This window comes from Rhipicephalus microplus, chromosome 6 (assembly GCF_043290135.1).
Source record: "Rhipicephalus microplus isolate Deutch F79 chromosome 6, USDA_Rmic, whole genome shotgun sequence".
In the NCBI taxonomy this organism is placed as follows: Eukaryota; Metazoa; Arthropoda; class Arachnida; order Ixodida; family Ixodidae; genus Rhipicephalus; species Rhipicephalus microplus.
Window position 1 is genome coordinate 31,612,025 of NC_134705.1, and position 26,180 is coordinate 31,638,204.

Sequence of the window (26,180 nt, forward strand, 5' to 3'; positions counted from 1 at the left end):
CGATCACCCAGTATTTGGATTTCATTGGCCTCCATAATCTCTCGTGTTAGCTGGTGACGGTGTTTGGCTACAACAGTGCACTTTTCAAATTCCGGTCTGCAACCACAATCCCTACAATGGATGCCCAAATGACCTTGCACAGGTGAGTGTACATTGCAATGATGCTCTTTTAAACGCTCATTCAGGCACCGGCCCGTTTGCCCAACATATTTCTTGCCGCATGACTACGGGAGCAAATAAAGGATGGCTATCACACATGCTACGAATGGCCATCTATGTTTGATTGAGCAGCAACTTCTTTGTGCGGACTGCACATTCACCTGTTTGCAGAGCGCTGAAAGCTTTTCCGGGGCAGAGAAAACCACCTTCACGTCTACCTTATCACCTATCTTTTCCAAATTGTGAGAAATCCTATGTAGGTAGGGAATCTAAGCCACGTGCTTTGAGCTACTAGCCACGCAGTTCACTGGTGCTTTTCGTCCCTGTTTAATTGTCCTGAGCATCTTTTCCGCCACCGAAACCAGCACATGATCGGGGAAAGCAGTGCTGATCAGACGGGAAGCCTGCTCAACGAAGCTGCTGATTAACAAGTGGCCGCAAGACTTTCGGAGGGCATTTCTTGAACAATGATTTGCAATCCCTCTCTTTACGAGCTTTGAATGAGCCGACAAGTATGGTAGAAGAGGTTTGCTTCCTCTACGCTCATATTTCCAGCAAAGGTGATCACTTGAGATGTTTAATGTCAAATCTGAAAACCTTAACGAAGCATCCTGCGGAAGCTCATGAGTCAGAATAAGAGGTGCCATGCACTTATCTAAAAGACGTAATATGTTTGAAAAGGCAGCTTCAAAGCCCCGATCATCACAGTATAAAAGCACAAGGAAATCGTCAACAAAACGAAACACCTTTACGACAACCGTTCTGTCGAGGCGGCTAACCAAGAGTCGGTCATGGTGAGCGAGAAAAATGTCACTTAAAACAGGTGCTATGCATGAACCGATGCACACTCCTCTTTTTTGAATAAAAGTGCCTTCGTTCCATGATACAAACGTTGTCTTTAGGTAAAAGCCAACGAGCTCAAGAAAGCCACTGATTGTTATGCCCGCAGCATTCTGGAACGGAACTGAACCGAAGTTGTCAATGCAGTCCTCAACACATCGTAGTAGCGTGTCATGTGGTAAAGAGTAGTAAAGATTTTTTATGTCAACGGAGCAGGCACTTAAGCCATTGTTGTTATGTGAGAGAAATGAGATGATGTCATTAGAATCTTTCACCAGAAAAGGGTCGTCTATGGTCAGCAAGTTTAGCTTATCTTGTAAAAACAAGGCCACTTCCTTCTGCCGTATCCCATTTTCTGAAAGAATGACTTGAAGTGGCCAGTCTACTTTGTGAGTCTTGACCTACTTTGTGAGTCTTGACCGTAAAGAATAAATCTAAGCTAAGTTTTTTGCTTTTGTCAATGGATCTTGCTAGCTTACTTATGTTCAGTGCGTTGCACAACTTCTTGGCTTCAGTTTTTACTTTTGTCAGCATTAGGTCAATTCGGCATTCGAACACGGAACTTATAGCATTGCTGTCTTTTGAGCGGAGCACTTCATTCGGCAATACAGCAAAACCCCCATCCTTATCCGGGGTCAACAAGGCTAGTGAATCCTCTTTGAAAAACGTGACAACATGGTGAAAAGGCAGGTTATTACAGTCTGGTGTAGACTGCGACTGAACCTGAATGCCTTCAGCTACACATCTATCTGTTTCGGTCTCAGGAGCCCGTTTGGCTACTTCCCTTGCAAGAGTCAGCATTTCCAGAAGTGCCAGCTGAGGTTGTGTGGCGAACTTGGGACCCAAGCTCACCAACTAGCCCAAGCATCTGTCTTGTCAAGTTTCTCATTACAAAATTGACGAGTTATTACAGCTGGGCTTTGAAATTCCACTCTGGGAATGTGGATGAGATGCACAAGGCTGTGTGAGATACGTATCATTATGTGACATCCGCTGATGAGAAATCAAACTACAGCTTCTGTCCGTACAGCCCCGAGTGTTGGTGCAAGCATAATGCAGCCATGGCGAGGAATGGGCCCGTCCCAAAAAGCAAGTAAAATTTGCCAGAGGCTGTGATAAATGCACTGCATCCTGTTTATGAACGTTTGTCCGACAAGAAGCTCCTGCCGAGATGCACCAGAGGGAAGACGCAGAATGCGAATGAGGCCTTGCATTCGGTCATTTGGAGCCTCTCACCGAAGGACAAGAATGCGTCATTGTTTGCCGTTGAGACTGCCATGGCAGATGCTGTTATGCGTTTCAAGTTAGGGAAAAAGGAATCTAGTTCGCCTATTTTTACGTGAACTGCAGCTAACTGCACAGGTAACGGCACAGGTAACCAGCGGGTGGTTGAGAAAGACTATCGCCATGCCGTCGGCTCGGAGAGGAAATGTGCATCTTCAGGGGCGTTCCAGGCAGCCGCAAAGAAGAAGTACAGGCAAAAGCCTGCTTCAGACTACTCCGCAGGGGCTTTCTGAGTGATTGTGAATACAAGTGCTGTGGCTTTCATGCATGAAATTTTCATTTTCACAACTTTTCAGTTTTTTGTGTTTTTCTCAAGTACAGATTTTTGCATGTTTTGAATTTTGGGATGAGCACTGTGTCACTAATACTGATTCAATTTTCTATATCTTTTTGTTTGTTGGAATGCTAGGGTATCGAAGTGTGCAAGAAAACCTTGATATAAAGTTTAAGGACATTTTAAAATTTTGAAATTTTCTAGAAATCACCAGTGAAAATTCACAGCTAAGAGACTGCGACATAAAAACTTCATAACTTTGGGTAAAATTTAGATACTAGCATTAAATTGCATAGCTGCACTATTTGAATATTTGGCAATATACAGGTTCAATTATAGCTCTTTTGATGCAATACTTTTTATGCAAGTAACATTCGAAATTCATAAAGTAAGAATGCTTGTAATTTTTTTTTTGGATTGATTTAAAGAAAATGTTATTACATATTTTCAATCAGTGTACAAAGCTGTATATTTCTTTAAAAAATCATCGCTCTAGCCCTAATACTAACATATTTCACTATCGGGTCCTATGTCCCCTCTTAAGCTGTTCAGCTTATGAGCTCAGGGCTGTGTCTTTTATACGAGTCACAGCAGCCACATCTTAATGGGAGGAAAATGCTAAGGTGCTTATGTGAATAAATTTAGGTGCATGCTAAATAGAAAGCCTCAAGTAGTAAAAGTTTGTCAGATTGCGGTTATCCTACATAAAACTGTACTAAAGTGCTTATTTGGGCCAGTTGGTACATGATCAACGAAGCGAAAAAACAGCGCATAACACAGGACAGTTACAGAGATGGACAAAGCACTGAACTTTAACGCGCTGTTTTTTCACTTCATTGATCGTGTTCCAACTGGCCCAAATAAGCACTTCGGTACCACATAAAACATCAGAATTAAATTATTACTTCAAAAAATTACAAAATAACCTTCACAAATTTTCCTGCTACTGTCTTGCAAAAATTTATATGCGCGAGCAAGCCAAGCCACCTGAAGGAAGCTAATTGGTCATATCATTATGCGTGTCATAGGTGACAAGCTTAACATAGTAAACAAAAGTGCTTTGGCTGGGGAATCATCGGCCGCCTAGGGAATGTTTATCTTTGACATTGTTTCATAGATGGCAGCACAGTATTTTATGTTTGCCTTTTGCTCGGTATGCAGTCGATCCCAGACATATCAAACTCGGATATATCGAATACAGTTGAGCTCGCTTTTAACAAACCTGAGCGTGACGCGGCATCCATTCGCTGTATCCCAAAGTTCGTAGTAAATGAAACACAGCTTTTAAAAAAAGTTGCGAGTGAAAACACGAAATTCTTCTGCCCCAAAAAGTGCGTGATGCACGTGTTTCGAAGAGCAGAAGCGATAAGAGCGGTCTCGAGTTCATTTAAAACGGCAGCGCGCTCGTTTGCCGAGGCCCGTGGCATAAACTGCATGAGGCACTAGCTCAAAGTTTCGTCGTTCTCGCAATTCGATTCCTACAAATCACTGTCGCCACGTACTTCATTCACACTGTTCTAATCCGTCCATGGTTCCGCAGTGTCGGCATCATCACTGGCCATAATTAAACCATCGCAACAGATGTCCCACCCGCTCTCCTGGGTTGGAGTCCTCGCCGCCGCAGTGGTCCTGTTCGGACGCTTCAAGCTCGGCATCGGGCCCGACGTCGACGAAGTCGGCCTTGCAAAAACAGTTTTGTGCGTATGTAGCCATCACCGCAGCCCACGAAATATTCACCATCTCCACAGCTGAACACCGGGACGCCCGAAGCGGCAAGTTGGCATCCAGGTGGTCAACCAACAGCTGTGAGCGAGTGCTCTGCAACGCGGCACCTAACGCGTGGATTACGCTCAAGCCAAGCCAAGCGGTCACACTTTCGGCGTTTTGTTGAGCGGCAGGAAAAAGCGTGCTAGTCCTCCCGTCGGCCATCATGACCACACACACACGCCAAGAGCGAGCAAGACGCGCACACACGACACACATGCCAGAATGCGTGGAACAGCTCGGGCCCGTTTCCAGTCAGAAAATGAAACTAATTCGAGCCAGCGTGGCGGGGGTCGCGCAGTGGTGAAGACGGGCGAAAGGGTTGTGATCAAGAGAGGAGAGCAGACTTGCGATAAAGAGAGGGGAGGATGCGGTGGGAGGGCGACCTTGAAAACCAAAACACACGGGAAGGAGGCAGGTTGGGCAGCTTGCTCGAACGGTCTGCAAAACTCGCACGTAGAAAAACTTGGGAAAAGTGCATTGCCGGCTGAATTGGTGTGCACGGCATTGTTCGAAGAATCGGCAGCCGTGGTCAAAAAATCGCTCCGACGGGTTTGCGTGGCCTCACGAACTTCATATTTTGCAATCCGTTCCGCGCATATTAACAGCCGTTTTCGCGCGTCCGCAGGCATGCGGAAGGCTTGCTGAGTTGAGTGCAAAGTGAGCTAGAACAAGTCGTAAACACGAAACGAATCGCAAGATATCAGAGTCGGTGGGGTAGCATACTCGCTTGCACTAGACGCAGACTATCAGATACAGTCGGTGGCCGACGATGTTGGCAAATGTTCTGGTCACTCCAGGCTGGGGACGCCAACGACAGTACCAGCGATCGAAAACAGGGTAGATGGCCGACCGGTCTTCAAAAGATTGGTGACAGTGTAAAAACATGGGCCTCGTCTGGCGATGTGGGGTGCTCAGAGTAGCGGGGGGACAAAAGACGAAGGGGTGCGCAACAAAAAGCGGTCAGGGAGAGCGGCAACTAGAGGGGCGCAGAGGCAGGGTTGGCGTTTAACAATAAGAATGTATAGGCACCTCCCCGATGCCTGATCGGTTGTCGAAATTTGTTTCCCAAGAAGTCAGCAGAGCACCGACTCTGTTCTCTGTAACTGATCAGCGACGCTCGGAGACGTTTGTTGTAAGTGCGACTTTGTGCCATTGAACCAATGTATATTTTCACAGTCACGCGGATACTGTTCGTTTTAAGGGAAAGTTCGTTTTAAGTGGGGCTGTTATATGTGGGCTCAACTGTAATTGACTATATCAAAGAGTTGAAAAATTTCCTTTAATTTCCAATGCAAAAGTATGGGATCTGTGCACCCGTGTATCGAACTCCCGCCTAACGGGACATTGGCTATATTCGAACGCTGCGCCGCAACGAAGCCCAGAAAGTGAATTTTTCCTAAATAATCTTCATTGATTTTCTACCACATTCCAACAAGTTTAGATCTTTTTATCTATATATATTATTAAACTGTCAGCCCCATTTGAGCTCTAACAGGGGTGGAAAAAAAAAACATACATACACAAACATTAAGCACCCCCTATACAAACAACAAAACATATAATAGTCATGGCACTTTTTAAGAAATATTCATAGCACATTACTCTAGAGCACATAAAAAAATCTATACATCGTGAAACACTACATCACTTATGTTTTTCAAGAAAAGAGATACTCGTTCATGTAAGACAATAAAATTTGGCAGCTTATTCCACTCACTGATCACCCGTGGCAAGAAGGTCGACTTAAAACAATCTTGTGATTTGGGAAAAGGAAGAGATTGTACATGCTATGCTGATTCCTTGATGTCTCCCCAGTTTTTAAAGACGACTTTTGTGCCAAGAAAGAGCTTATTGTAAAATAAAATGAGGTTTTATTGGTCCGCATCGGGTTAGCGCACTTCAAATTACCCGCATCAAGAAGCGGACTGTTTCACGTCACTGTTGCCCTGCACAACATTGCCCGGCTTTACTGTGCAGCCACTGACACTAGTAGCAGCAGAACAAAAGCAGTGGGAGTCACAGCAGCAACAACACCCATTGATCAATTTTCTGCCATTGGCTCTGAGATGGCAGACGTGTTTTGGTTCAACTGGGCCCCATTAGATGGCAAAACCTGTCCAGTTTGACCTCACAAAAATTGAATTTGGAACCATTTGTGTCATTCCCCATACTAATGTTCGGCGGCTCTTTTTTCCATAATTTAAACAGAAACAAACAAGCAGCATTTTATTGCATCTCTTCCTCGCAAAGGCGTCTGCGCAAGCAGGCGTTTGGTGCGTAGCAACACCACGGACCCGAGCTAACGAGGGGGTTTCGACTTTCTCCCACGCCTAGCCGTGCATGGCTGAGCCGTGTCCAAGGAAAAGGGGATCCTGGGGGTTGAGTCGGCACCGGGGGATTGCACCTTTAAGGCTCGCCGGCAAAGGCAACACACCCCTTTGGCCCCGGCTTCACGTTGACGGCGCCTCTGTACTGACCCACCCAGGGGAAATCGGCAGTCGCCTTTTCCTATCCCCTTCTCTCTCTACATCTTCATCTTTGCCATCACTTTTTATCTTCCCTGTCTTTTTGTTTCTTCCTTTTATTTCCAATTTTTTTGGCAGCGAGGTTTAACCCTGTGCAAATAGCCTACCTTGGTCTAGGCGAATCGGGTTATAGCAGTGTTGTACGGCTGAGGTCTGCAAGCTTTCAGCATCCGCAAGCTTGCAGCGCCCCTCGTTGGGCTCCGTGGTGGGTGGCCGCCAACGCTGCTGCACAACGTACAATTAGCTTGCATAAAGCATTTCCTTTGCTTAGTGATCGTGCCTCCTCAAAGTGGGTACGCACCGAAAACATCAATTTTTTTCAACCGGCCAAGACAAATCTTCCCTCACTTCCATGTTATACACTGTGAGAAAAGTAACAAGCAAGCCAGAACTATATCCCCCTTCGTAGTTGCCCTTCTTAGTTGCTAAGTGCTTAACCAAAACTCTCGGTGCCGGGTACAAGGGGTACAAGGTTACCAAAATGGCCAGCGGAGATCTACTCCTTGAGATACGAGAGAGACCAATTCGAAAAGCTGGACTCTCTCACAACTTTTGGCCACACACCAATCAGTGTTATACCGCACAGGTCTATGAACTCGGCTCGCGGGGTAGCATCGCATGCAGATTTGCTTGACCTGACCGAAGCTGAACTTCTTGATAGATGGAAGAGCCAGAACATGACTAACGTACAGCGTATTAAGATAAGAGAAAAATGGCAGCATATCCACGAAGTGAATGATGGAGAGTGGGACGAAACATCCGTCCGTTCATTCGTTCTTGCTTCCGTCCGCCCATGCGTGCGTCTGTGTGGGCCCCCGTGCGTCCATCAGCCCGTCCGTGCGTGCGTCTGTTTGTGCATTTGCGCATCCATCTGTGCATCCGTTCCTGCGTTCGTCCATGCATCCGCTTCTGCATCCGTCCATGTGTCCATCCGTCCGTGCAGCCATCCGTGCGTCCGTCCATGCATCTGTCTGTGTATCCGTTCGTCCACCTATTCAACACTCCAAGTACCACCATCTCGCATCTTTTCATCATATATTCCTCCTATAGAAGCACCGCCATCCATCAGACATTTTAGGGAGTGAACGAGAGGAGGCACACGCACACTTTCTTACGGCTTACGCTTCGTGTCTACTTCCCACCTTTAACCACCTCGAGTTCATGGTATATACTAGTTCACTGTATTCATGTAACTGCGGCCCAACGCTCGCTAAATCTTTCTAAAAACAAGGAGGTTATGCCCAGCGAGTATAACGTAGCAACCCTTTCTTGTCAGATAGTGCTCAATGTACAGGGTCGTCCACTCTTAGTAAGAACACTGCGCCGCGTGGCTTCGCTCCGCGGGGCGCCAGCGCTAGCGATGCGGCCGCGCATCGAAGCTTACCGGCGCAGGCGCACTAGAGCGTGGAGGCGGGGCTTCGTTTCGATTGAGAGCGCGGGAGCGCGCCGTGCCTGTTTTGCTGTGAAGCATGCTTAAAGCACCTGAGAAACCACGAACGTTGCAGGAAAACGGGCTTAGCTCAGCACCACGTGTTGTGTAGTTACGGTAATTTTGAGAAGTGGGTGATTTCTCTTGCTTCAGTATTACTATTCCAGTTCAATGCATAAGTTGTTGCAAACTCTTGTGTATTGGTTTCGATTGGTTTTTGGCCTTTTAGTCCATGAGAAAAATACGCCACTGAGCGGTGCTCTCACAAGTTTCTACATCCGGGAAATATTTACCATGGCCTGAAATTGCGTGCGCACGGGCAATGTTTCATTTTATTTCCACGTAAATATAGAAACACCATCTGATTATTCATTACCTGACGTTGGTCCTGAGGTCATATTCTTTTTTTCAAAGATATGAACATCACGTAGCATTGGGGCGTTTATAGTAGCATGCAGGCACAATCGCCCTACTCGTCGCAGACCTGCACTTGACCTCTTCTTTCTGCTAGCTGCCTTATACAAATAGCTTCGTATTCTCCAGCCGTCTAGATTTTCATTGGGAAACAGGGGCCCCACTCTTTTTTGCCAAAACACGTAATGCATTGCAATATGCCTGCGCGTGTAATGATGCTGTGGTCACTACTGAAATGCCTGACCGATGGATAAGAGCTTGTCCTTCTTTGAGGTTCACATCTTCTGACGGCTTCTCTTTTTTACCCCCAAGCCAAACGCAAGGAACGCAACTATTAATAAGTTTTCAATATATGATAAAATCCTAAGTACTACGTCCGCGCCTTGACGTTCTTCACCTCCTCCTCCGTACTTTATTGCCCTATTCTCCTGATTTAATTTCATTCTTCTGTACACTCAGCTTACAATCCTTACATGGCACAGAGAGCGCATGTATACGTGGGGTTATTTTTTCGGGGAGTGTCTTACGCGACTCCGCCATAAGTTTAACAGCATATTTTTGTACCATATCTTACAATACTCTTTGAGCCCCTGCGAAAGAACGCCCCGCCGCGGTGGTCTAGTGGCTAAGGTACTCGGCTGCTGACCCATAGGTCGCGGGTTCGTATCCCGGCTGCGGCGACTGCATTTTCGATGGAGGCGGAAATGTTGTAGGCCCGTGTGCTCAGATTTGGGTGCACGTTAAAGAACCCCAGGTGGTCGAAATTTCCGGAGCCCTTCACTACGGCGTCTCTCATAATCATATGGTGGTTTTGGGACGTTAAGCCCCACATATCAATCAATCAACCTGCGAAAGAAGCCTGCCGTCTCACCCGCGTGCACGTTACCAAAGCCTAAGCCACTCAAAGGAACCCAAACAGAAAATTGACAGGACGGCGCTTGCATTCGGTGTCCAGTTCATTTTTTTTTTCACCTTGATTTTCTGTACACGTTAAAAATAAAAAAAAAACTCGGCCAAAAAGCTCCGCTGGGCCGTTTCTCGGGTCTGCCAAGATCACCCTGAGCGGGTCGCTTGCGGTTCGAATGGGCATTCTTATCTCCAGGCGGTAATGACGCAGGGATGACATGATTCTCCAGTTATCTGTGCCGTCTGCCCGATCAAAAAGCTGTATAAGCTCAAGTCACAAGACGTTGTTTTACTGAGAGTATTTTGATTGGCTGGCCTTGCATCACGCCGTCACCGCTCGATGGCTGGGACTCCTTGTCAGAATTGAAAGTCGTTTCACGACAGACACCTACTGTGGGCTCTTAAACGACGTGCTGCTCCCTTATCTAGTTGGGGGACAGTTCCCAGAGAAGGATTCCATCCTTCAGCATGATAACTCCCCTATGCGCTATAAAAAAAATTGCTCGGTATTCAAAGAGTCACGATGTGGCAGTTCTTAAGTGGCCTCCACAGTCGCTTACTTAAGCATCGTTGAAAATGCGTGGGGAAACATATAACTTGCATTGACCCACCGGCGACTACGTGCAGTCTCAGTGGATGCACTTTGGGCCATTGTCCATTCAGGAGGAGTGGCAGCAAATCAAGGCCAACACAAACATTGGGCGGTCCCTAAGCAGCATCCCCAATAGAATGAATGTGGTTATTGGGGCTGGAGAGGATCCTACCCGCTACTGAGAGTTGCTAACTTTTGGAAAACGCAGAACACAAGCAATGAACTTGGTATCATACAGTATGAAATTTTCTTTGTGTTTTTTAACTGTACAGCATTCCAATGCTCCAGAAAAAGCATACAAAAACAAAATGTCTTTGATTTATGAATTTAAATACTTGCAGAGTGTGCAAAGCCGCCAGAATGCCAAGCTGCAGAGGCTTACTGGTCTACAGATCAGCTAAAATTAGTTGGGACACACAAGTTTGATGGTGGCAGCATGTGCCGTGTTTAAATGCGGGAGAATTGCAGAAACTATTGCGCACGTAATTTCAGGCCACGGTAAATATTTCCAAGTAATAAAAACTTCTCAGAGCACCGCTCAGTGGCGAAATTTTTTCACGGACTAAAACACTACAAACAAAGCAAAACTAATACCCCAAGAGTTTGCAACAATGTATACACTGAACCGGTATTTTGATACTGAAACAAGAGGGATCACCCACGTCTCAAATATGGTGACTACACAACACGTTGCGCTGAGATAAGCCCGCTTTCCTGCAACTTTCGTGGTTTTTCAGGTGCTTTTAGTTTGCTTCACGGCATAACGGGCACGGTGCACTCCCGCGCTTTTATTCGAAAAGAAGCCCCGCCTCTTGGCTCTTGTGCGCCTGCGTCGATAAGCTTCGATGCGCGGCCGCACTGCTAGCGCTGGCGCCCCGTGGAGCAAAGCCACGCGGCGCGGTGTTCGTACTAAGAGTGGACGGCCCTGTACATGCCAATGGCTGCTAAGGGGGAATGAGAGACAGGAGAATTCGGCTTTTAGTTAACGCGCCCGCTGCGAATGTTTTATTGTTCAACAACGCACAGAAGAAATGTCCCACCGGCACCACCTTGGAGGTCAAAATGTAAGACTGGTTGCACATTACGACTACTACTATGAGGAACGAATGGGTGCCGCTTTAAGGAGCTTCGCCCCTGAAAATGGAAACACCAACTAAACACTTATTACTGATTTTTGCTTCGAGTGATCTGCCAGAAACCATTCGAACCGGGTGTACAAAGACTTCCGTGAGGCCATATATTCTTAACCTCCGCTGTTGCTTCTAATGTCGGAGATATGGCCACAGCTCGCAAAGCTGTCATGGCCAGCAAACTTGTGCTCTGTGTGGAGTCTTGGGCCTCGCATCCAACAACTGCGAAGAACCGGCACACTGTGTGAACTGTGGCAGAAATTATGTCGCATGCTGAGGGTTCTGTTCTTTTTAAAAAAAAGAAAAAGAGGTTATCACATTGAAAGTAAAAGAAAACATTACATTTCAAGAAGCAAGAAGAAGAGTCTCGCCATTTTATTGCACCACATATGCTGATGCGGCGTGTCTGGGGGCAGCACCGCACCAGCCCTCGCCACTCCTTCGGCCCACGCAGAGCGAGCCATCGGTTGCGGTGCCTGCCCCCTAAGCGGCAGTAGTTGAGTCTACTCCACCTACTAGCAAACTGGAACCGGAGACTCCAGGGTCCTCGAGTCTCAAGGCCTCACCTCACCAGGCGAGGCCTAAACTTCGAACAACCAGCTCGCATGTGCGGGCATTCAATGCCTCCATTGATGCAATGGATACGACGGCACCCCTGGTGCCGAAAAAGCAGCGTGGCTTTCCAGAGCGCGCCAAGAGAAATAAAAGGCTGATAACAGGGCCTGATGACAGCTCTGTTACTTGAGCTCAAACTTTCAGCCTAAACAAGTCACTCCCTTAATGTACACACAGCACTACTTTACTTCCCATATGGAGACACAAATTATACACTGGAACGTTAGAGAACTGCTTAAAAACCTCGGTGATGTCCAAGAGCTCTTACACAAACACGCACCAAAAGTGTGGTGTGTGCAGGAAACACACTTAAAAATTCTCCAATTCTAATTTTCTATGCGCTTACTTCATATTCTGAAAGGACCGAGATGATGCTGTGGCGTCATCCGGTAGTGTGGCCATTATGGTTAATCAAGGAGTAGCATGTACAGATTTACCACTCCAGACATCCCTTGAGGTGGTGGGTGTCCGAGCAGTTCTTCCAAACAAACTCGTCACCGTCTGCTCTCTGTACATACCTCCACACTACCGTTTCGAAAGACGTGGATTCCAGTTTTAAATAGACGAACTACCTGAGCCTTATCTGGTCCTTGGGGACCTGAACGCACAAAGCAGTCTGGGGGGTGATTCTCACTGCAATGCACAAGGTCATCTCATCGAACAGTTTCTCTTATCTTTCGGTGCCTGTCTGTTAAATAGGAAGGAACGAACGTACTATAACGTCGCCAACAAAGCTTACTCGTCTACAGACCTCAGCATCGTATCTCATTCACTTCTACCCACACTGAAATAAAAATTTATAAATAATTCGTATGGAAGTGGCTATTTTTCTTTATTTTGAGTATACCAACATCATATGAATCTCATCGACATGTTCCCAAATGGCTGATAAACAAAGCTGACAGGGAACAGTCTCACATTACTCGTTTAGGTTGGGCTGAGATATGTGGGTTAAGCATAGATAAAGCTGTGCAGTACTTCACAGCTTTTCTTACTGACGCAGCAGCCAAATGCATACCGCAGACGTCTGGAATGCCTGACAAGCAATGTGTCCCATGGTGGAAAAATGAGTGTCGAAATGCGCGAAAGGAGCAGGACAGGGCATGAAGGTTGCTTCAGAACTCACCGACTGCCGTCAATCTTGACATCTTTAAGAAAATTTAGTCTCAAGGCAGGAGAACGTGTCGGCAGGCCAAAAGAGAAAGCTGGCAGAAGTTCTTTTCAGGGATCAATTCATATACACAGGAGGCTAAAGTCTGGAACATGGTTGATAGAATAGCAGGAAGACAAGAACACTCACTCCCACTCGTAAACACACAGGGTGACAGCTTGGAAGATTAGGCGAACTTCCTGGGTGCACACTTCGAACAGGTGTCCAGCTTGTCACACTATACTGATGCATTCCAAAAATACAAAACAAGAATAGAAAAAGCAGAAACTACAACACAAACGTACAAAATACGGGCTTACAATCAAGCTTTCAGCTTAGCAGAGCTCCAAACATCACTAAACTCCTGTAGTAATTCCGCCCCAGGTTCCGACTGTGTGGTGTACGAAATGCTGAAAAACCTCCCAATCGAAACACAAAAACTTTACTTCGCTTGTACAATGCTATCTGGTTTTCTGGCACTATCCCTACTTTCTAGAAAGATGTTATCATTGTTCCCATTTTGAAACAAGTCAAGGACCCTTTTTAGTTTCAAGTTATAGGCCTATTGCACTTACAAGCTGCTTGTGGAAATTCTTCGAAAAAATGATAAACTGCCGATTTGTATATTTTCTTGAAACAAACAATTTGCTCGACCCATTCCAGTGTGGATTTCGAGAGGGTTGATCCACCACGGACCACCTTGTTCGTATCGAGCCATTGATCAGAGACGCTTTCGTTCACAAACAATACCTTCTTTCTGTGTTCCTCGATATCAAAAAGTCTTATGATACAACATGACCCTCTGAAATATTAAGAGACCTGTTGCACCTTAGCGTGCGTGGCAGAATGTTTACCATAATCGAAAGTTACTTGTCAAACCGGACATTGCGTGTCCGAGTGGGCAGCCTTTTTTCACAAACATTTGTTTAAGAAACAGGAGTGCCGCAAGGTGGTGTACTTAGTTGCACACTTTTTATTATCAAAATGAATTCTTTATGCTTGTCCATTCCTCGCAATATGTTTTTTTGCACGTATGTCGAAAACGTCCACCTTAGTTTTAAATCTTGTAATCTGGCGATGTGTGAGCAGCAAGTTCAGCTTGGTTTGAACAAATTATCCAATTGGGCAGAATAAAACGGGTTCCGACTGAATGCACAAAAAAGCATGTGTGTATTGTTCTCCAGGAAGAGAGGCATTCATTCTGAACCCGTTGTTCAATAGCATGGGCAACGTCTTTCTGTTAATACTGAACACAAATGCTTAGGCCTAATCTTGGACATCAAGCTAACCTTCATATCACACATGAAGTACTTAAAAAACAAGTGCATAAAAGCAATAAACGTTCTAAAAGTGTTGTCACGCACTACGTGGGGAAGTGACTAGAACTGTTCAATGAATTTATATAAAAGCCTCATACGTATCGGCCTAGGCTATGGGGCAATAGCAGATCAGTCTGCAACATCTACTGCCCTTAAAATGCTTGACCCTGTTCATCATCTAGGCATCCGTCTCTCTACGGGTGCTTTTCGCACTGGCCCTGTGGAAAGCCCGCACGTGGAATCGAATACATGGTCGCTCCACCTACAGACATGTAACATGCCTTTTAAATATTATCTTGAAGTGAACGCAGACAAAGAACACCCTTCACATTTGACAATTAATGACATGTCAAGTTCTGTTGTGTTTGAAAAACGGCCTTCTGTGAGACAGCCCTACTCCCTCCGTGTTAGGGGCCTAGCGAAGGAAACTGGTGTGCCACTTGAACACCGTTTGATGGCTCCCGCTGTATGCCTGCCACCGTGGCAGTGGCAGGTGATAGATTGCAATGTGTGTTTCTTAGAGGTTACTAATCACGTGCCATTCGCACATATTCAAACATATTGCCTAGAACTACAACATAATACACATGTCCTGAGTTCTTTACGGATGCTTCAAAGTCCAACACTTCTGACTCGTACACAGCCGGCGGCTGATCCTTTTTGGAAGCCAGAGTTCTGCACTCTGATAGAAGCATTTTCATCGGCGAAGCTTATGCGATACTTGCGGTCGTTAAACACATTCAACAAATAAAACTACAGAAGGAAATAACAAATACAGATTTCTTGAATTTAGTAAAAGCTCTGAAAACTCTTAAAAAACACAAAAACCCCGTCCTTGTCTCGCTTTACTTACTTTTATGCACAGTCTACTCATCCAAACAGCATGTAGTCTGCTGGGTGCCGGGCACCGCGAAATACAAGGCAACATTTTGGTGGACCAGCTAGCTGGATCTGCCAACAGAACCACTACCAATATGTTGATACTAATTCCTGCACTTGACTTGAAGCTTTTTCTAAAACGAAAGGTCAGGGGTTATTGGAAGAGCACATGGGACACAAACACAGGTAATAAACTGCATGTTATCGAGCCGCAACTTCGTGATTGGCTGCCATTATCAAAATCATGCCACTCAGAAGTAATACTTACAAGGTTAAGAACAGCACATGCAGTCACAACACATTCATTTCTTTTGTCTGGTGGCGATCCACCTTTGTGTAATAGATGTGAAGAAGCACTCACCATACTTCACATTTTAATCCAATGTAAACAATTAGACACGCTGAGAAGACAACACTTTCCGTTACTCTACCGGCAACAGATACCACTTCATTCTGCAATGTTCGCCGATAGGGAACAACTTTTCACACAATTATCATTGTTGGCTTTTTTGAGAGACGTCTGTACTTTTCACGTCATGTACTCGGGCATTACGTAGCACGATCTCTCCAGAAAGGTCTCCACTGCGCTGGTTACACTGAACAAAGCACTTGCCTCACAACCCTTTGCAAAGGTGTGAACGAATGAGGCACTTGTGGTAATGCCATACATGTCCACCGTGGTTTTTTATTGTCACAAACTCACGTCATCCATTGAAATTACACACTTTTCACGACATGGTCTTGATTTCATTACTTCTCTGTTTTTACCCGCCTTAGCGCGAGTAACTTTAAGGCCCTTATACAGCCGCTTATCCCAGTCATTGTCCGCATCTCTAGTCCCATGAACTGGCGCTCTTTGACCATCAAATGGCCCTTGCGCCACAAAGCACCAAATATAATCATCATCATCATCATCATCATTGCATCTTTTGATGCACGGAAGGTTCTTTATTTAGAGCAGCTAGATCGATTGCTGGTGATTAATTGTAAACAGTTCATCTGACGTCGTTGGGATCATTTTCAGAATGTCTTACTTCGGCGCATGTATTCTTGTGCATTTACATGAATTTTTCGGTAAGTAAGGCACTGCTGCTAATAATATTGTCGTTATAGATGCTGTCATACATTGAGAATTTACTCTGACGTAAATTGTTATTTGACTTTAGTGTCCCTTTAAGTAGGGTCTCGTGCGATAACGTGTACCTACTGCCACTGATTGACGATGCCTTCGACTGCCTCCATGAGTCTGCCCACTTCTGCTCTATCAACCTGCAGTGAAGTCTTTGACGACCTGGACCGTGAAAAGACCACATTTGTTAAACTGGGTAACCTTTATGGTTTTAAGGTAATGACCTCTGTATTATGCAACGCTCCCGCTTCGTTTGAGAGAGTGATGGACTCCTTGCTATGGGATTTCATATGGTCAACGTGCCTCTGTTAACTCGAGGATGTCATCGTATTCTCGCCCACATTCAAAAGCCACCTCAATAAGCCATTTGTTGGCTGTTTTTAAAGTTTTTGGAAGTGCAGGCTTACTGATAAACTCCTCCAAATGCCATATCGGTCGCCGAACGATCACTGTGCAAACCACCTTGTCAGTGCTGAAGGTGTGCAACCCGATTCAGACGAAATTTGCGTGGAAAATGTACGGAGCTTTATTGACCTCTGTTCCTACTTTCATTGTTTTTTCAACAATTTCGCTGTTATTACTGGACTTATTCTGCGAGCTTTCTAATCCCACAGTAGTGCTACAGATATGTGATACTTGAAATGGACTTCTTAAGTCACCATGGTGCTATCATTGACCATCATTGAGGTCTGAATCAATAATACTAGCCTCAGAAAAATCACTGCCATCTTATATGACACCAGGGATCAATGCATTGAAGGTGATCGGAGAGCAAGTCCCCGTTCTGCCTTTCTCTAGCGTCATATTTCCATTGGCACTTAAGAACCAGAGAACCTCGAAGGTGTCATCGAAGGGTATTAGCACTGACATCTGAACTGTCAAATTTGCGTCGCAAGAGGCATAGCCGAGCTGCATAACAACATACAAAATGTAGTAGTGACAAACTTCAGCCATGAATATAGGTTCCTCAACATTGGTACGACAGTCGCCTACATCGATGAAATAGTGTACACCAGCAATGCCTTCGTTCTCTTCAATGCTGTCGAAGCAGCTTCGACTAATCAACTTTCCAGACCAGATTTCGACATCAACCCAAGCCTTCCAAAATGCGTACAAGAGCTCAACACCCTGCTCCTGCAATTAAAGGACTGCTTCTTGTCATAGTGAAGAATTTCACGAATGCCAGTCACAAAACATCGTATTATAATAGAAGAAAATGCCCAACTAATTCGATAGAGCCCGTACCGAGCTTTGACACATGAACGCCAGGCCGTTAAAAAACAAGTTGGTGAAACGCTATGCTTCTATATCATTCAGCTGTTCAAGAGTCCATGGACGTCACCTGAGATGTTAGTGAAGAATAAAAACAGAAAGCTAAGTTTTTGTTTCGATTACCACCATCAGAAGAAAATGATGAAGAAGGATGTGTATCCTTTCACACCTATAGACGACGTCCTCGATCCACCCCACAATGCAAAGTATTTTTCATCGATGGACATCAAGACCGGCTATTGGCAAATCAAGGTCAACGAGAGAGACTAAGAAGACGACTGCCTTTATCTCACCAGATGGCCTCGTTAAGTTCGAGGTCATGCCATTTGGTCTTTGCTCAGCTCCTGTGATAGTCCAGCATGTTATGGACACTGTGCTGGCTGGTTGAAGTGGCAGACTTGCCACGTGTACTTTGATGATGTCATGCTTTCCTTGAATATAAACGAGCATCTCATATGTCTTGAAGCAGTACTTCAAGCTATCAAGACCTCCAGACTCAATTGAACATACGAACAGCGCCACGGACAAGGACTGAGGAAGGTAACAACACACAGCACTGACTTTTAACCCGTTGTTACCTCTCAGACCTTGTCTGTTGCGCTGTTCGTATTGCTGCATCGACGATTCGCCAGCCAAATCTTCTGACTATGCCGACACGACGCCTTCTCATAGACGTTAAAGTAGACGATGCACTTGTTGTTGCCCTTGTAGACACAGGGTTCCACATTTTGGTGATAAACTCAAAGCTTCGCCGCCGCCTTGAAAACGTTTTAACAGCACCCTCAGTGCTGCTCATCTAAGTCGCCGACGGCGGAACTTTTCCTGTGCTTGTGATGTGCTCCGCACGTTAGTGTTGCTGACCGCTCCACAACTGTGCTTTCTGCCGCGCTCGAGAAGCGCTCATATGAACTCATCTTGGGCATGGGGTTTCTTGCCGCACACTCTGCATTAATTGCCTGTGGAATAGGCTTGCTTGAACTTGACCTACCCTATTGCTGTGACACTCCAACTACACCTCAACCACGTTTGTGTTTTGTCGAGTACGTTCGCCTAGCGCCCCAAGCCGTTACCTATGTAACCATGAGGTCTTTTTCTCCGGTACCTGACGGTGATTATGTGCTGGCACCGATTTGGGACGTGTTATTAGACAGAAATGTTTTCCTTCCTCATACTCTGTTGACGATTACGAATAATGTGGCATCGCTACCGATACTGAACTTCAGCTGGTGCGCTCAAGTTGTTCCAGATGGCATGACTCTAGCCAACGTCTCTTCTCATTCTGTTTCTGCATTCATTGCAGACGCTCCTTTGCCCGCTACTGCATCCTCTCCACAAAGCTCCACTCATGCCGACTTTTGACTAGATGATCGCACCGCACCTCATTCCAGCACAGGCAGCCGATCTCTGGCATATCATGGCATGCTTCAAAGACATCTTTGACTTTGGCGACAGCCCTTTAGGTCAGACGTCAGTTGTTATTTACAAGATCAACACTGGAGACGCCAGCGCAATCTGACGACGTCCTTATCTCGTGTCACATGCAGAGCGACAAGTCATCCAACGTGAAGTTGATAAAATGCTCACAAAAGACATCATTGAACCACTTTGCAGTCCATGGACCTCACCAGTCGTTCTAGTAAGAAAGAAGGATGGCAGCTGGCGCTTCTGCGTCGACTACCGTCACTTAAACAAGGTCACGCACAAGGAGGTCTACCCACTGCTACGGATTGACGATGCCCTCGATTGCCTGCACGGGTCTGCCTACTTCTCCTCTATCGACCTGCGTTCAGTATACTGCCAGATTTCTGTCGACGAATTAGACCATGAAGAGACTGCATTTGTTACAACGGAGAGACTTTTCCAGTTTAAGGTAATGCCCTTCGGCTTATGCTCCTGCTACATTTGAAAGAATGATGGACTCCCTGCTATGGGGTTACAAATGGTCAACGTGCCTCTGTTATATCGATTACGTCATTGTATTCTCGCCGTCATTCGAAAGTCACCTTAGCCATCTGTCAGCTGTTCTGAAGGTTTTCAGAAGGGCAGGCCTACAGCTCAACTCCTCCAAATGCCGTATTGGCGGCCAAACAATAACTGTGCTAGGCCATCTTGTCAGCGTTAAAGGCGTGCAACCGGATTCCGACAAAATTCGCGTTGTCAAAGATTTCTCCACACCACGTTCTATGAAAGATGTACGGAGCTTTGTCGGCCTCTGTTCCTATTCCGGCATTTCATCCACAACTTCGCTGACATTGCCCATCCTTTGGCACAGCTAATGAAGAAGGACACGCCGTTTTCTTGGGGTCCCCAGCAAGCTAATTTGTTCGCCGACTTACTGTGTTGCTCACTTCCCCGCCCATATTAGGTCATTTTGATCCTTGCCCCGCCGCGGTGGTCTAGTGGCTAAGGTACTCGGCTGCTGACCCGCAGGTCGCGGGTTCGATTCCCGGCTGCGGCGGCTGCATTTCCGATGGAGGCGGAAATGTTGTAGGCCCGTGTACTCACATTTGGGTGCACGTTAAAGAACCCCAGGTGGTCAAAATTTCCGGAGCCCTCCACTACGGCGTCTCTCATAATCAAATGGTGGTTTTGGGACGTTAAACCCCACAAATCAATCAATCGATCCTTCAGTGCCCACTGAAGTTCGCACCGACGCCAGCGGACACAGTATTGGCGCTGCTTGCCCAGTGCCAATAGGGTCAAAATCGTGTAATCGCCTACGCAAGTCGCCTCCTCTCCCCATCGGAGCGCAAGTTTTCCATCACTGAGTGTAGTGCCTCGCTCTTGTATGGGCAGTTGGAAAATTCCGACCCTACTTGTTCGGCTGCCACTTTTCGGTCATCACGGATCACCATGGCCTGTGCTGGTTGTCCTCCCTCAAAGATCTTTCTGGACGCCTGGGTCGTTAGGCTTTAAAGCTACAGGAATATAACTTTGACGGGACCTACAAGTCTGGCCGAATGCACCAGGATGCCGACTGTCTATCCCGCCATCCCGTCGATCCCCGTGACCTGTCAGCACATGATTCTGATGCCTCTGTCTTCGCCATTTCTGATTTCACAGACATACGTAGGGAACAACTCAGTGATGCCAATTTGCGGTCTATCATACGCCATCTAGCTTTTGACACCTCGGATCCTTCCTTTCACCTGTTCATGCTTCATGACGGAATTCCCTATCGGCGCAACACAAGCACCGGAGGCCCAGAACTTCTTCTGGTAGTTCCTGCAACGCTAAGTTCCACTGTGCTCGAACAACTTCATGATGTCCTAACTGCTGGACATCCCGGAGCAGCCTGCATGTATCACCGCATACAGCGTTGATTCTTCTGGCCCAGCCTTTACCGCTCTGTGCACCAATACGTTGTATCTTGCGAGTCTTGCCAGCGCCACAAGCATCCTTCAATGGCACCAGCTGCCCACTTCAGCCTATCGACATTCCAACAGACCCATTCTACCGCGTCGGCCTCGATCTCATAGGACCATTTGCAAAGTCTCTGAGTGGGAATAAGTGGGTAGTGGTGGTGACAAACTACGCGACACGCTTTGCCATCACGCGAGCACTATCAGCAAGCTGTGCTACTGATGTCGCGGACTTTTTCCTTCATGGCGTTATTCTCCACCATGGAGCGCCACGTCAACTCCTGACCAACTGTGGTCGTTCATTTCTCTCTAAGGTCGTGGATGACATTCTTCGCTCGTGTTCCACACATCCTAAACTCACCACTGCCTACCACCCGCAAACAAATGGACTCACTGAGCGCCTTAACCGCACACTGACGACAATGCTATCCATGTATGTCTCCGCAGGTCATCGTGATTGGGATGCCACTTTGCCTTAGGTGACGTTTGCCTACAACTCGTCATGACACGACACCGCTGGCTTCTCTCCCTTCTATCTCTTGTATGGCCGTCACCCCATTTTGCCTATTGACAATCTTCTGCCATCGCATACCGAAACTCTTACCGAGTACGCTCGCGATACAACTACTCGGGCTCGAGCGGCCCGCCAGGTTGCCAGGGATCACCTATCTGCCTTGCAGCACTTTCAAAAGGATCGCTACGACAGTCGTCACAGAGCTGTCTTTTACTCCCCAGGATCATTGGTCTTGCTGTGGACTCCCTCCCATCACGTTAGTCTGTCCTCGAAGTTCTTTGCTCGCTACTACGGGCCTTACAAAGTCTTGCACCAACTGACCGACGTCATCTATGAGATCACCCCCATGGACACTCCATCCTCATCGTCTCTGCAGTCCACTGAGGGCACATCTCCCGTTTTAAGCCGCACGTCTCTGCACAGGATCGCACGCTTTCTAAAGTGCTGAGACGGCGCTTTCACCGGCGGCGACTATATGATACAAGCCATCATTAACATCAAGGAATGCACCATAAAGGCGACGAAGATGACGATTGAACAAAAGCTCGTGTTGTTGTTGCCTCTCCGCCATTTTGGTTCAAGGACACTGTGTACTCCGTGTACAATCTGTAAATATATTTCTACCTTCTGCCTACTCTCACCCCGTGACAGTATATTCACTTATGTTCTACCATGTTGCCCAAGTTTCCACACTTTAGACTCACCCTGCAGCCAGGAAAATGCGGCTTTGTGTACGAGGAGCTCTTGTTCCTGGGACACATAATTGGTAAGTCTGGAGTTCGTCCCGACGAGTGGAAAACAGTTGCCATCCAGGATTTCCTGCCGCCCACCGACAAGAAGGTAGTTCGCCAAGTCCTCGGATTGTGCGCCTCTTACAGACATTTCATCAAGGGAGTTTCACAGATCGCTGAGCGGCCAACTTGCCTCATGAGAACCTACATTGAATTCCAGTGGAAAATGGCACAAGAAGGAGCATTTCAGAAATCTAAACAACACCTGCAGACACCTATGATACTAATGCATTTCAACGAACAAATATGTGAAACAGAGGCCCACACTGATGCAAGCAGTGTAGGATAGGCGCCGTCCTTGTGCAAAGGACTGACGGGCTGGAAAGGGTTATCAGTTACGCTAGCCGGTTGCTATTCAAGGCAGAAGCCAGCTATTCCACAACAGAATAGGAATGCCTTCCCAAGATCTGGGCATTATCAAAGTTTCATCCTTACCTCTCTATAGCAGGGCTTTCAAAGTTGTGAGCGACCACTATACACTACATTGGCTGGCTAAGTTGAAGGGCCCTTCAGGTCGCCTCGCACGATGGAGCTAAGACTTCGAAAGTGCGACATCACCATCGTCCACAAGTTCAAAAGGAACCTCTTTGACACCCACTGCCTGTCTTGTTCCCTCGTCGATGTACCACCACAGGTCTACCAGGCTGACGAGTGGTTCTTGGGAACCACCAGTGCCGATGACTTCACTGAGCGCCAGCGAGCGGACCCGGAACTGAGGGGCTTAGTGGAATACCTCGAGGACGAGACAACTCTCATCCCAAAAGTACTCAAGCGAAAACTGTCACTATTTTTCTTGAAAAACAATGTCCTTGTAAACAAGAACTGCAGTGCCATGAATACAGTGAACTAGTATATACCATGAACTCAAGGTGGTTAAAGGTGAGAAGTAGACACGAAGCGCAAGCCGTAAGAAAGTGTGCGTGTGCCACCTCTCGTTTAGTCCTTGGAATGTCCTTGGAATACCTTACGCAAACTGCGTCAGAATGTCTTAAAGCATTCCAGGTTATTTCAGGATCATCTGGTGAGCTTAAGCATGCAAACACGAACAGCGGAGTTCATTCTCGAACAAATGCGGCTACCAGTGATAATGTTCAAATATTTGCTGCTGCGTCTATAAATGCTGCCTTGCCGCAGATCAGATTTATCAACAGCCAACGCCTTGTAGTAAGCTGCTATCAGGGCCAGTGCGTGTTGCCGTAATCTGACTTTCCAATTACCAGCGACAAGTTCGGCCAAATAAACAGTTTCGTCTCGGAGACTCCTGCCTAGCAGGAAAAAAAAGTTTGCAGTTATCGTTTATGTTGACCAGAGTGGGTATAGTCTAAATAATGTGATAAGTCATTTGAGAGTTTTTTTCGTCAAATAAGTTAAGCAGGATGAGTAGCCTCATCAGTCAACCCAAACCGGCATTCACGGCTACTGTACCATTGAGCACAAAACGCAGTTTGCGCTCATTTCATTGTCGGGTCGGGAAAAGTACTTTCGGCAAATGGTGAGCTGTATGTCTGTCCGTCTTTGGAAGCGCCATGCAGCTGTCGAGCATTTTGGTAGCGTAAACCTGGTTTCATATTGCAAAATGTGCAACCAGGCTCCTGATGCCACAAATCATGCTGTTCATGCTGTATCAATTGCAAAATGTGGGACTGCGAACTGATTGATGTTTTGCATGACAAAGATAATGTACAAGATTAGCGAACAATTCAGTCAGGAGATTGTGAAAAGCTACCTCATGCTGCTGATGCTAGGTGTGTGCATCAGCCAGTCCTTTCTCTGTTAAAGAAGTGCAATTTTTAAGTGGCGTAATCACACGACACCCTGTCACAATGCTTTGTGTCATGTGCTAAATAAAACCATTTATCAGTCGGCTCTTGTGTGCCTTCATTTCTGGTAAACCTTCGTCCAGGTCATGCAGCCCGCATAGCAAAAGTGTGTTTTGTAAATGGTTATAGATTACTGCATCAGGCTGTCAAGAGGTGATGCGAATGCAGTCCCTTACCTTGTTACAGATGCTAGCTTCACCTTGCCGAGCTGCCGCAACCACGTGCGGCGAGTTTTGGAGCGGGCCATTGAGCTGGTTTCCCACAGACGCTGCCCTCTTCTCTGGAGGCTCTACATCGAGCTAGAGGTGTGTGCACTTTGTGATTGTGGTTGTTCTCGCTTCTTTTAGGCCTTTTCTCACCAAGTAATGATGGTGGCTGTAGTTTTGCATGTGCCACCACTTTTTCATCCACTTGCCTTGCGCTCATTTATGGTAACATGTAGCTGTAGTAGACTGCCTGCAATGATTTTCAGCCAGTACAGCCTTTAAAAGTGCTATCATTATCACACAAAATTGCTTCACAGCTTCTCCCTGAAGCTGCTGTGCTTAATTCAGTTTATCTGCAATTTTAATGCCACAGATAAGGTTGTAAAGGCACTGTGAAAGTGCACTACAGAGTCACTGTGCTAACAGTCGCAGAGGCTTGATTCCTACAAAAACCACAGCATGAGCACAGTGTTGTGCATTTTTAAGAGATTACATTTCTGGTTTAAAAATTCGGGGACCCTAAAGCTTCGCCTTTAGGAGTTGAACACAATAGCGACATCCTCTTCCTAGTGCGTACTTCAAACACTTAATGTATAAAACCTTTTAGAATTTGCTACGCACCCACTACGTGGCCTTAAGGGAATAGGCGCAGTAGCGTGTGTGCCTTTTGTAGTGGGGTACTGGCTTTCAACCACAGAGCCATTATGATAATCACATATTTTGACGCCCATTGGCACTAGACGCTTGTACCATGCATTACTGCAATATTTCATATTGCATTGTGAGGCATGTATACAGGACGCGTGTGTTTCTGAAGCATGAAAGATACTTTCAGTGCATTTCCAAGCAGAGGAAGTTCTTTTCACTGTTTTCATAAGCAAAGCCATGGCCGTGTGGTAGAACCTCGCTTCCCACGCAAACGACCCAGGTCCGGTCCCCACTTATACACAAACAGCCCTGGTTTGGTCTCTGCTCTGCTCCAGAATTTTTAGGGACGAAGCTCCTTATGGCATGGCTTGTGCGTCCCGTTGTTGTATTTAACCACTGGTGGCACATACCCGAGAGAGCGGTCCTTATAATGTCCGCTGGATGGCGGTACTTGTATATGATGAATGCATGAAGAAAAGATGTGAGACAGCCGTACTTGGAGTGTTCACTAGATAAACGGACGGACGGACATACCCAAGAGAGCGGTCTTTAGAATGTCCGCTGAATGGCGGTACTTGGGTATGATGAATATATGATGAAAAGATGTGAGATAGCGGTACTTGGAGTGTTCACTGGATAGACGGACGGACTGACAGATGCTTGCACGGACGGACAGACAGACAGAGAGCCGGACGAACGAACAGACAAAAAGACGGCCGCATGAACAGACGGATAGATAGACAGACAAACGAACGGATGGACGCACCGACTGTCACACGGATGGTCAGAGACACGCACAAAAAGGCGCATGGACAGACGGAAACAAGAACGACTGGACTGATGAAAGTTTAGATGGACTGAAGAATGCTCTGCCGCACAAATCATTCGCTCCGTAGATATGGTGTGATTTTTTTATAATTTATTTATTCTATTTGCATCGATCTCAATTTTTCGGTCACTCATAAGATGATTATTTTTCGCTCACAACCAATAACACCGATGCCGATGATTAAATTTCTGCGAAACAAGGCCCACAGCTGCCCAGCCCATCGATGCCCGATTAGTGACAAAGAAAGAGCTTCCGCAACACGCAAGCCCTTATCTTAGCCAGCCACCGTGTACACTAAAGGGATTGCCAACCAACTACACTGAATG

General features: G+C 46.4%; 1 protein-coding gene across 1 annotated transcript in view; it reads left to right on the forward strand.

Annotated features, from left to right (window-relative positions):
• Positions 1-26,180, forward strand: part of LOC119167688 (nuclear exosome regulator NRDE2) — a 370,836-nt gene that overhangs the window by 306,677 nt on the left and 37,979 nt on the right. The window contains exon 16 of the mRNA XM_037419210.2: positions 24,358-24,476. Coding sequence (XP_037275107.2) covers positions 24,358-24,476 — 119 coding nt within the window. The remainder of the gene's footprint in view (positions 1-24,357; positions 24,477-26,180) is intronic.